Genomic DNA, 12918 nt, shown 5'->3' with positions numbered 1-12918 from the left:
GCAGTAATGTATTCATGATGAGCTAATGATAGAGAGGACCATGCCTCGACCAGCACTGCTGAGTTACACTCTTGCTCTCTCTCTCTAAACCTAAATCTTATGCCAGTGTCTGGAGCACGGATATGAGGCTCTCCCACTGGATCTGTTCATTTGTTCATCTACCCGATGCAGCCATACTGGATAACTATCCCTCCTTTGGTTTTCACTATTACCTGCATCTTTAATTGGCCTACTGAGGACAGGTAGCTGAGCTAGCTTGTAGGCTGCCAGTTATCAGGCATTGACCCTAACAAATCTGATAACAACTTGACTTCTTCACGCATTCTGCCTGTTACCTGTGGGTTGCATAGCTGAGGGATGTCAGTAAAGAATCCTTGACTAAATGGAGCCTAAATTAAACACCAGAGGGCCGGATCTCTAGCTCAACAGTAGAACGCTTGCCTAGCTTAAAGAGGCTAGCTCTGATGAGCTCTGTAAGAACGGAGTTGGTGTTAGCGGGAATGTAGAGAAACATAGACTTTAAAGGTTGAGGAAAAACTGACATAGTAAAAGAATGAAAGGTTAAGATAAACATTTTCTAACAGTTTCCCAAAATATCTTTTCTTTAATGGTGGAGAAATTTTAGCTGAAAACATTGATGTCCAACCAGAAGACTTACCCCCTAACCTCCAAAGTTCTGTTATAGCTAAATGTGCATGTTATTAAATTCTGGTCAAATGGATTTGAATAGAAGTAATATTTAAGTTTTCTAAACAACGCCCTTAAAAGCAGTGTTTCCTCATGCCTATGGATTCTGTGAAATTAGAGGTATAGCAGCACTCACCATTTTGGACCATCAAATATGAAAGGCACAGTGACTACTACTGAGCAACAAGATCAAGCCTCATTCCAACTCACCAATGCCCACCCAGACTTGTTTATCGGATATTTAACTCTACCTTGTTTAAGCCTGTGTATTTGGAGTTTATTTTGTCAGATTGACCTGACCTAGCATAACTGATACAAGTTATTTTTAGCTGTCCTAAGCACAGAGCCATAACATTTCTCAGCTGTTTTACCACACAGCAATATCGGGTCCATGAAGACAGGCCAGTATTCAGTAGGGAAAGACTGAATTTCAACCTGTTTTTGCTCATTTTATCTCAAAATATTCAAACAGCATTTGCATTTCTACTCCCTGCACCAGTGTGCCAGAGACTCGGGTCTGAGGTAAACTGCGTATGGAATTCATGTTTAGTCAGTAATCCATTGTTCCTCTTTCAATCAGTAAGCCTGGTTCTCTATCACGTCTGACACTTAGGTCTCGGGAAAACATATTACTTACATTACTGATAAACCTCTACTTCTCCAAACAACCCAGCCACCACCTCCCGAATGGTGGATAAAGTGAGTCTAAGAGGAGTCACTTCCTTCATCCAAGGAGAGGAAGTAAGCTGTCACTAAGACAAGACAGGTGCTTCAAACACAAATTGTATCTGTGCAGGAGTCTGAACGTCGAGGCGACTCCACTGAGACTTGTGTGTCCCCAGAATCTCAGGCCCTGACAGTTGGTCACTTTCATGTAGTCATAGACTGAAACACGCCAAGTTTGCATGATAGGGAGGCTGTTTCAGCTCTGTCTTGAACTCAGGGCCCACTGTATGGAATATGCCATTCAAACATCAGTGGCTTTGACACCTATTTCATTAATTACTTCCCTAGACAGGAAGCACAGGAGATCAAAAAACTGCAGAAAAAGCAGGTGACTGGTTCAATAGCATATTGTATAAAAAAACAGTTACTGCTGGTGTTAGGTCAAAGAGAGAGGCTGGTGCACGCTGGGAAATAACACAAATTTTGTTGAAAGACTGAAAATCTTGGACTACTAGGGTCAAGTGACAGGTCTGTTGCTTTCACGGAAGGCCACAGTCAATGAGAATATAGTCAGTGTGGGCGGGGTTGGTAAGATAGCACATGAATGTTAATGGGGTTGAGGGGAAAGGACCATGACTCAAGACAACTGAAGAGCAAATAGTTATTAAATGCCAACTCAGGCAGAGAGGACTTCATCTGATAGGTTAGTCTGCATCCTCAGGTTGACCAGGATCTATTGTGGAGAAGAAACTAGTCAGTCACTGTAGTCGTTTGCCAAAAGGAGGCAGAGATAAAGCAAATGCCAAAAGGCTCACATTTAGATTGAGGAGTGGATCAGGAAGGCCTTTCCATCAGCCACAGAGAAGCCAATGAGACTAATCACCCAGGACATGGCCGAGCTAGATCCAGCTGGATCCAGAAGGCATCATCACTCAATAGCAATAGTAACCCCACTCAATAAGAAGCCATCCTCTGTCATACAACCCCACTTCTTTTTCAGCAGTTTCAGTGTAATGCCTTTTCCTGACTTGCTCCAGATGGAATACACAGTACAATAGATGCATAGCCAGAACGGAATGTTAGATCCCCAAGAACTTCTCTGTAATACTGCAGTCTAGGCACAGGTACACAGAACGTCATTCTTTCAGTCTTTGCTCACAAAGACCTTGCATTCTAGAAAATGGCTACTCATAGACTTGCCCACTCAGCAAAAGCCATTTCAAAGCTGCCCCCTCCTTTCGTTCCTCTCTGGTAACCTTGTTGTTCTCTTTAACCTCGTCACCATTGTCCCATCTAGCTGAAAGAAAGATGGAAGCTTTCTCTGGAAACACCAGATGCTGGGGGTCATCAGAGGGAAGAAAAGGGCATGTGAGCAGCTCTCTGGGAGATAGCTTCTTTATTGCAGAAGAAGGATGCAACTTGTTCTCAGCAGCATCCCTGATATCCCCCTTACCTCTGACCAGAGTCAGGCATCTTTAGAGATCTATGGCATTGTGAAAATCTCAGGCCGCATACATTAAAGCATAACCTCCATTTTCATTACTTGGGAAGATGAATCACTCAGACTACTTACATAGGGGACAAAAACTGTTTTAGGGGAGCAAAAGCGAGGACTAAAAAAACATTATTTTCATAACTACTCACAAAATAATAACTACTGGTTGGTAATGTACCCATACATCTAAGGCAATTGTTAGAATATTGAAGCCTCTAGTAGTAATAGATTACTTTGCTCACCAGAAACCCTCTCTTTCCCCTCTCATGACATCTATAGGTTTATTGTGGGGACCAATGTCTCTTCTATTCTAAGACAATTGGTGAGGATGAACCTATTTTTAAACCTTATCTTCAATTCTGCGTGGAGGCTCCAGGCTCCAGTTGGCTTAAGTTACTGGTGATTGGCTTGGGAATGGGAAGAGAACCCCTACCGAGTCTGAGGCGGTCGACTCAGACTTCACATATAGTGGCATCACAAAGCCAGGGTAGAAACCAGAGCAAGTCTGCACCACCAGAGAGTCACCTCTGCTTCTCCAGCAAGCCTCACTTGCAGCCCTTCCTCTAGATGTGGTTTTGGTAAAGGGCTTTTTATTTGCTGAAAGAGGTTCTCACCTTCTAGCACTACTGAAGCAATTCAAACAGGCATAAATACCTCAAATGCTTCGGAAAGGAGCAGGGTACCGGGAACTCAAGGTCTCTTTGGAGAGCAGGGGGTCAGTATGACAAGTAAAATCTGAGCACACAGACATTTCCCTTAGTTTCTACTGATGCTGTAGGAAACATACTTAGCACTGCACAGTTGGCCTCACCCTTTAACATAGCATTTTCCATAGAGGTTGTGTCATTGGAATCTCACCGTCCTGAGTCAGAGAAATTATTAACATTTTTGAGAACTTCGTGCATGAGGAGTATTCACATTTTATTTGCAGTAATTGCTTAGCAAGCATTTATGATAGCTTAAATATTAATTCAAATCCAGTGGTTTTTGAAACTTTTTACAATAATCAAATGAAGTAGGCGTGGTGGACTATCATTCATATTATTAGGCTGAAGAACGTCGAGCCTGCTAGTTAAACATGAAGAATTGTGGGGAGTGGGGGACTGGCTTCAGTCTTGGCTTCGGTTTCTGTTCCCCACAATCCTCTGAACCAAAGATACAAACTTGACTGCTATAAGAAGGGAGTGCATTTCTAGGTTAATATGCAGGTATCTGCAGTGGGCTAAACAGGGTCAAAGCATTAAAGATCTGGGTTTGGTAACCTTGGCTAAGACCCCTTTGTTCTACATTCTGTTAGGCCCCTTGGTCTTGTAAACTTTATATGACCCGGCACAGGGGAAGGCCAGGGCCAAGTAGTGGGAGTGGGTGGGTAGAGGAGCAGGGCCGGGGGGGGGGGGTATAGGGAACTTTCGGGATAACATTTGAAATGCAAATAAAGAAAATAATAATAATAAAAATACAGGACTGATTTAAATTCAAACCTTTAATTCTCCTTCCAGTACTAAAAGTTCTATAATTCTAGACTTTTCTGTCTTCCGGATTCAGGTTTTCCCAGATATTCATCACAACATTAGCTAACACTTATTATCTCATTGGTGCCCGAGTCTGTGCTAAGAGCTCTGCCTCCGTTTTCCTGTTTTTCCTGTTAAACCTTGCAACATTCCTAAGAAATCTCTAACAGATACTTTAATTCATGGGGAGGTCAGATGAATTGTCCTCAAGAACTGCTGGAAATCTGACTCTAGAGCAGAGGGACCATCGGGAATACTTACTGGGTCTGTATTGCATTTTGCTGAGGAAATTAAGGTCAGTAAAACTGATCACATCTCTCCATGTCAAGAGGGGGACGATAAGGCCAAAGCAAACAGAGCAATATCCACGAGGCAAAACCAGAAGGCTCTGGAAGGACACCATAGGTTTCATCCCAAGCCCAGGGGCGGGGCGTCCTTCCCGGCTAACCAGGGGATCCAACGTCCTACCCGGACCATTACCTTGTTGAGATGGGGGTTCCTGGTGACATCGTATCCGCGCTTCTTCAGGGGTACAGGGCGAGGCGGGCCAGACTTGGAGTGGCAGCCCTGGGCGGGCGCGGAAGGTGCCAGGCGCCGAAGACTGCCGCAGGCTATGCGAGGCACGGAGGTCAGCCGCGCGCCAGTGCCCAGCGCGGCGCCCATAGCCCTGGCACAGACCTGGAACCAGGGCGAGACCAAGGTCAGGGGTGCCCTCTAGCCAAGCCAGGTCCTGCGCGCCAGCAAGGCGCCGGATCTGAGCTCTCAGAGAGGCTGGGGGTTCCCGATGGAAGGCGCTAACCCCCTCCCCTTGTCCGAGGCCACCTGCTCCTCTCTTGGTTGCTATGCTCACCCCTCAGCCAGCAAAGCGAAAGCAAGCCCAGAAAGCAGATCCCGTGCGGATGACAGCCCGTGTCTCCCTGCCCCCATACGGGAGGCACGGGCTGTCACCCTCAGTACCTGTAGTTGACCTTGGTTTCTCCTTCTTCCACTTACCTGCCTAACTGGAGAAGCTGAAGTCTATGCAGTCCCACTGCGAGCGGGTGGGGCAAGGCGCTACTGTCCCCTGTCACTCTCTAGCCAAAGGCAGCACCACACAGGCAGTGCTAGCTCAGGGGACTGATGCATTCAGTAAAAACAGTCCCCAAACCTTTCCTTGCGGGACCAGATTTCCCTTGAGGATATGCGCGCGGGGGGGGGGGGGCTCTTTTTAACAAGACAAGATGAAGCTCAGTTTCCTCCCACATCAGGGCTTTTGTGCTTTTGTACCCTGGCACTCTCTATCCAGAGGACTGAATGGCACTTAGGGGAGAGCACTTGAGGATCAGCATGCCCCCACCTCTTGAGCAAGGCCTGGGCAAGAATGCTGTTAGTGTAGTAACCATTAGCCACATGTAGCTGTAATATTCTAAATAAAATACAATTTTAAATCCATTTCCCCAGTCACAGTAAGTGCCTTCTTTTAAACCAGTTGAGAGCATGCGTGACTGTATAGGTACGGAACACCTCCTGCTTTGCAGAACGTTCTCATCTGTTGATCTGAGTCCCCCACTTTCTAAGTAGGTTTCTAGGAACCCCATGGAACCAGCCGTAGACCATAGCCGTTAGGGTCACTCACACCTTGATGTCCACCTCTCCCTGAATTTAAGTGCGTACTTCCTCCACTCAGTGTTCAAGGGATTCCTTCTGAAGGAAAGACATTGCTCGGTGTATGGGATAACACCTAAGTCATCAGGAGGCCTTGGTTCAGCCCAGCCTGGCTCCTGCCAGCTTCTCATCTCATTCCCCCTTCACCTTGTGCTGCCCTTGAGGTCTCCTCTCGCTTGCTTCTCCCCATTTCTCCATCTTACTCACCTCTATCTCAGGGCTTTTGCCTCTGCTAACACTTTTACAGGGAATGCCACATTCCAATCTTCCAAACAACTGCCTCATCTCGTCTCTGAGGTTGCCCCTAATATGTCAACTTGGAAGCCATTATTCTAGTCATTCCCTTCAGCGCTGACCATCTCCAGGGGATGTATAAGAAAAGGGTTTTCCCCTGTGTACAAATGAACAAGTCAGCTACTAGCTCATTGCTCTTGTGGTGTATTGTCTGCCTCACCCTTACGATACGGGCTTCACTGGGCTAGGGCCTTTGCCTGCAGACCCTCTGTCATCAGGGCCTGATGTGTCTTTGTACAATTAAAAAAAAAAGCTGTTGGGTGAGTGAAGGTGAGTAGCTTCTCTGATCATCAGGGCTAGGAGCTCTCAGAATGGCTGCCAGACAGGTGGTGTGGTTCTTTCTCTCAGACTCCATCCCATTCTCATGTCCCAACTGCAAGGCAGGGATGCTCCTGTTGTCAGGGTCCTCCTGCCTGGCCTCAGGAGTCCATCTCCTCAAGACTGGTGGGAATGGGTGCCTTCCTGAAGCCTCTTGCTTCAGTTCTCAGCTGGAATGGTCTTTATTCAACTGTACTGGGTGAAGGCTTGCCAGTTTTCTTCAATGGAGTGATATTAGGTATATGGGTCACATGCTAGGGCAGGCCCCACGCCCAGGAGTAGTTGGTCAGCTGGCCAGCACAGACTGAATTCCATGGGGTTTGTTTGTTTTGAGACAGATGGCAAAACACAAAGTTGGATGGGTAGGAAGAAGGGGGAGGGATATGGGAACAATTGGGAGAGAGAGATGAGTATGATCAATCATAAAGTGTGAAACTCCCAAAGAATAAATAAATGCCTTGTTAAGAAGGTTAAACAACCATTTACAAGTCTTTGCACTTTCAGTATCTGGGTCAACCCATGGTTCGCACAGAGAATACACCCAGCTTGTTGAATTGCTTTGGGAATCTGTCAAGCAAGGCCTCTCTCTCCCTTCCATATGTTCAAATGCCATCTTCTCCATAATGTCTTTCAGAGTCAGTGGCTCATCTTCCTCCTTCATGATCCCCAAATGCCCCCAAGTGTATCTAGTATATCATTAAACCAGTCTCTCTTGCAAGGACTTTATTTATATGCCTGTCTTCTTGGAACCTCTGAGAGACTCAGGAAGACAAACAGCTTTGGCTTCCAATGGACTGAATTCCACTAGCGAATAGTTCATGTGACCTTGAGCATTTTAAGTGACCTTTACAATCTTACCACCATTGTGATAAAACTAAGATCTTGTCATTTCTAGCATTTTTTTGGTGGATCTATTTGCTTACTAAAAGCACTTCATGATGAACTGGCATGATGCCAAACACACTTAAGTGTTCCACTTGAGATTTAGGAATTGTAAGGTAGTTCCATGGAAACTGTGCCTCTAATTTCTCTCGTTTCCCAGGCTGTGCAGATGTAGGATTTACTTTCCTCATGCTGGCTCACAGCAGTAAGTTGTTTCCCAAATGCATAACCACGAGAATAAACAACTGGTGCTCAGCAGTGCACTGGCTCTTAAGCATTGAGGAGGCTGGGTATAGAGAACATATTTTCAACTGATAATATTTCTGCCTCAAAATGGACTTACAGGTTGGTCGTAAGCCAATTGCAAATCAGAGTACCTGTCATCACTCATTTAATCTTATAATAGTCTTATGATTATTCCTCCACAGAGCTGTCTTTCTGAACTCTGGCTTATGACTGGAACTTGCATCTTACAATTTCGTTCTTTGACAGTAGGGTTCCTAATAATTTCTGTCACTGGGGGCAATGGAGGGGGACTGAAGGCTGGAGAGGATAGACTTCCTTTACCCTGGTTTTTACTAGTCCCTTTCAGCGCCAAGCCCAGCCATAGCCCATTAACAAGCATCAGCCACTGGCCCCAGCATGCAGCCTCCTTCCTTACCACATGCAGTCTCACCAAGCTCTTGCACACTCTTCTTGCTCAAGTCCAGCCTTTGGTGGTTCCAGCAGCTCCTTTCAGGCTCTACCTTAAGCTTCTTTCTGTGGTTACTAGTGCTGCCCCAGCCTTCCCCCCCCCCCCAGCCTTCTCATTCAACCCCCTACCACCCACATAATCCCGTTCCTTACAGCAAATTTTTACTGTTGAGATATAGTTCATTCTGTTTACCCAACTTAGTTTAGCCTGGTGGAAATTGATGTTACCCTCAAATTTCAAACTAGGAAACAAACCAGAGAAGTTACTTTGCCCGAGTGGGCTGGGATTTAAACCTGGATCCCAGATCCGGAGTGCTTCGAGGACAGGAAAGTCTGATACCAAGTCACCTCTTCATCACTTTATCATCCTATATCCTACGCAAACCCTCACACGTGGTTGAATAACAACTGGTAACAAGGGAAGCTCAGAGCCTCTGGTTCCTTCCCTCTCAACTCCTTTGCATGAAGCGTTTCCAGGGAAACTGATTCTCCCTCTCATCTGTCTCCCACGTCTCTGCCACCCCTCCCTGTTCACCATAACTTAGTTTCTTGACTTCAGTTTTTCTATTTATTCAGTGAGAAGAAACAGCTGTTGGACAGCCCGAAAAGCAATAAAAAAATTAAGCATTTTTGTAACAGAAAAATATGCTCTTAATTATGCTGCATTATACTCTTATTTTACTTCACTGTCATAACCACTGTAACCACCTTTAACAAGAAAAGAACATACTTTTAACTATTCACATTTTTTTTGAAATAGAGAGGCATCTAGAACAGTTATCCTGTATTGTTATTGCAAGGACACTTTGGAATTTTTGTTTATAAACCTTGCCTTCCTAAGTAGTTGTTATCGCAAGTATAATGGCTCCCAGCTAGAAGAACAAGATACAAGGCCTTTCGCACCAGAATCCCAGCTCCATCCTCATTTAGGTCTGCAGTTAGATCTCAGCAGGCCTGCTTGGACTCCAAGCCCTGCCTGTGGGACAGCCTTTCTTATCATGGCTCGTTTAAGCTCAAACATTTCATAGGACATTTCATACACGGTTCTACTTCCACTCTGCAATATGAGTTCCGAAAAGACATGGTGCCTTTGGTCTGAGTGATGGGTGAAAACAACAACAACAACAACAACAACAACAACAACAGTAACCAAGGCTTTTGGTGTGTGTGGATTTCCCAGAGGTTGTCTTGAAATACTCTAGTCAAGTACTCCCCCCTCTGACAGCCATCGCCATTTCTCCATTATGTTCAGGGCCTTCCTCCTCCTCTCCCCTCACACAAAAGTTAGACAAAAAGGCAACTGTTGGGGCGAGGCAGGCTTCTGAAACAGAACCCACAGCAGCAGCTGCTGAGCCACACGGCTGATAAGGGGAACAAATCCATGGCCCTGTTTGTTTGGAGGTCACAACACCAACCCAGTAGGGAGAGGGAACAGCTCTTTGTCCACGATGTTATTTGCCCATCTGGCCCATTCAGCATCCCCTGGACCAGCTGACCCTGGCCACTGGCTGCTTCCCTGGCTCCTTCACAGTCTCAAAACTTGTTAAGCTGTAATGAGCATATCTCCTGTTCCCTAGTTGACTTTGCAATAGCCCCCATACACGTCCACAAAGGAGGGGCAAAGAGGAGGTCTCTCCTGCTGACAGTCTTTTCTTAGCGGGACAAAACTCATTTCAATCTGGAATTTCCACTGGAGAGGTTTTGGGTTATTTCCATCTAAAGTGTTTTGAAAAGTATGTTTTCTCTCTATGTAATTGCTGAGATCAAGACAGGTTATTGTTTCTAGAGAACCTGGGCTCTCTTAGGCTTTTTTTTTTTTTTTTTTTTTTTAAATCACCTCAATTAGTTTTTGTGTTTCTTCCTCACAAGGTCTAGCCACTCGACCCTCCTCTCAGCTGGTAGTCAGCTTCAAATCCCTTTGCCTGATCCACCAAGCCTTCCCCCAAAGAGATGTAATTTGTTCCTTTTGTGGATTCGCAGAGCTTGTGCAGTGTGCCATTACACACAGAGCCGCATTCACAGGGCTGTGAGACCCAGTGTGGATTTTGACTAAGAAGACAGGGTTTCTCCCTCCAAGACTACCAATTGCCAAATTACAGGCTCTTATCAGGAGTATTTGGCACTTCTAAGAACAGGTGGATTTCATTTTCCTTAGCTTTGAGGTTGGCCTCAAATCTGAAAGAGTGGCTTACAAAGGTGAGAGAGGAGGCAACCAGCTCTGTAGAAATGCAGTGGACTAAAGAGGTACTGTTCAGCTCTGGGGCACCATAAGTCGCTGTAGATTTTATTTGTCTTTGTTTTTTTTTTTTTTTAACAGGCTCCACACAGCTATTTCAAAGCAGATTTTTAAGATCTAAGGGCAATGGGAACTTGATACAATGCTTTCGTTTGCACAATAAAATAAAGTATGCTATCAAAAGTTGCCATTTTAGGTTACCATCTTAGATGTTTGCCCAATATAAATTCAGACTTCTTTATATGGTTAACTCCGAGCTTTCTCTTTGGAGTCAGACATGTGGAGTTGAATCCTGATTCTGATTCTGGCAGGATCACTGGTGTGTGCTCCTGAGGAATTTGCTTAATCCTTCTAAAAGCCCATGCTGTCTATAAAATAAGCACAATCATAATAGTAATTAGCTCGTACACTGACTGTGAGGATTAAATAGCTGTGCATAGTAAACCTTGCTAAATGTTAAATATTATTTCCACACTGCATCTGTATTCCTACAAAACAATTCTGAGCATGTAATACTAAATAAACATTGGCTAAATTGGACTTAACGGTTTTTTTGAGCTCAAATTTCCAAAGCTTAGTTGAGATATTTGTGTGTTTCTAGATCAGGTAATGCTCCCGACAGAGGCTGAATACTCAGAGAGTTTTGTTGTTTTAAGTGATGACAAAACATGAATATACTGTTAGATATTGTGTTATCTTCTTTTAAAGTGGGAGCTATATCACCTCATGGGTCCCTATTACCTCATGTGGCAAGTAAATTTTTTCTCCCACACAGCCTTTCCTTTTCTAGATCCACCACCACTGCAGTGACTTCAAATTCAAGGACCTCAGCTACCTCTAACTTTGTGTGTATCCAGGAGTTCATCTGGCAGAGAAGAAAGTTTATAGTCTACTTAGCAGGTTCAGGTTTTATGATTTGAGCCACACTTCTGGTTGCTTTGGTGGTTTCCTGATGCAAGATTTGGTGTGTGTGTGTGTGTGTGTGTGTGTGTGTGTGTGTGTGTGTGTGTGTTAGCCATTAATTGCTTAAACTCTGCTTCTATCCATCTTGAGTCACTGACCACCATAACTTCTGAGTTATGCTTTCTTAGCTGTTGTTGCTTAAATCTGCTGTTTCTGAGTTTCTGTGGCTTTTCTCTTGCTGGGGCAGAGGAAAGTAGGATGAAGGCCTAGCATTCTTCCTTCCATGATTGGTTCAGATTTACCAGCTCCAAGAAGAAGGCAGGTCTTTAGAAAAATGCTGTGCATCTCTAAGGAATCAGTTGCCGTACCTCTCTTCTCTTCAGCACACACAAAGTGGATACACAAAGTGAGCTTACAGCACACTTTAAATCTCTCTTCACTCCCTTATTTGCTTGGGATCCAAGCCTGTCCTGTGAATGTTTTTATTTACTATGATTTCCTGGATTATAAGCATGCATTTGGGCTTTGTAGCCCCACCAAATCAAATAGACATAAAATCAGCCAACTGTAGTTATGTGCAAGTTTTTCTTCATATGGTTTCACTATCTCATGTAAATCAATGATAAATCTAGGCATCCCAAGAAACGTCCAACCACCCCTTATCATATCTAAAACCTTGTGGGTCTAGAGTATACAGGGACACTGTGTAATCAATCACCCTAAACATGATATATCCACACAGCTTTAAAAATACTTGCTTTAATAAGATTTAGTAACAGAAGAGAGGATTAGAGTTTTCTTATGAGTCAGAAGATTTGAAGATTTGTTGGAAACTGTTTACAACCCCAGTAATTATAGAAGACATGAAAATACATAATTCTAAAGTTGGAAGCGCTCATAGGAATAGTCTAGGCTTTGTAATGAAATCAATGATGGTGCCAACAATACAACCTTTGCTCTCTGGGAAATTTCCAAGATGCCAGAGGGTCACTCAGCAAGGTTATCACCAGCAAGGTACCTGGAGAAATGGGAGCAGCCCCTCCTGTGGGAAGAAGTGTTCCTTGTGAATAAATCAGAATAATCACACACAGCGGGCTTATTTTTTCTCTTTATTTTTTAAAAAGCAATTGATAGTACAGACAGATATTCTCTCAATTTAAGTAGAAAGCGAGAGATTAGATTGATAAAGCATCCAGATACTGAGTCCTGGAACTGCCACATAGAGGAGGTTTGTAAGAATGATTAGCTTCTAAGTTGGAAGCTGTAGAACCTAATCATTAACAATCCAAGAAGATAAAAAGATATTGGGCAGAATGAGAAGTGATCTATAATAAATAATTAATAGGAGAGCTGTCAGAATTGGACAATATATTTACATTTTAGAAATCTTGCGGTTCGCCTGGCAGCAGTCCCCAGGCTGATCCGGCACCGGCACCTTTCCCCGCCCGAGGAGGGGTGTTCGCCTGGGAGTAGCCCCCCGGCATCCAGCGCCTTTCCCCACCCGAGGAGGGGTGTGCGCCCGAGAACAGTACTAAGGCTTGGTCCGGCTTTCGGGGCCTTTTCCCGCCCGAGGAGAGGTGTCTGCCCAG

The 12918-nt window shown here is 44.6% G+C and overlaps 1 protein-coding gene across 3 annotated transcripts in view; it reads right to left on the bottom strand.

Annotated features, from left to right (window-relative positions):
- The window catches only part of Me3 (malic enzyme 3), a 183774-nt gene extending 178321 nt beyond the window's left edge, over positions 1-5453 (bottom strand). The window contains exons 1-2 of one of the 3 annotated variants that reach the window (XM_029531078.1): positions 5353-5453; positions 4840-5037 (exon numbers count right to left, since the gene is read on the bottom strand). In XM_029531078.1, coding sequence (XP_029386938.1) covers positions 4840-5022 — 183 coding nt within the window. In that variant the 5' untranslated portion in view covers positions 5023-5037; positions 5353-5453. Of the gene's footprint in view, positions 1-4839; positions 5212-5352 lie in introns of those variants that run through there. The other 2 variants (XM_029531076.1, XM_021202908.1) reach the window with 2 other exon arrangements.
- Positions 5454-12918: the final 7465 nt, after the last annotated feature.

Source organism: Mus pahari, chromosome 1, assembly GCF_900095145.1.
Source record: "Mus pahari chromosome 1, PAHARI_EIJ_v1.1, whole genome shotgun sequence".
Lineage (NCBI taxonomy): Eukaryota > Metazoa > Chordata > Mammalia > Rodentia > Muridae > Mus > Mus pahari.
This window is presented reverse-complemented; position numbering and strand designations above follow the sequence as displayed.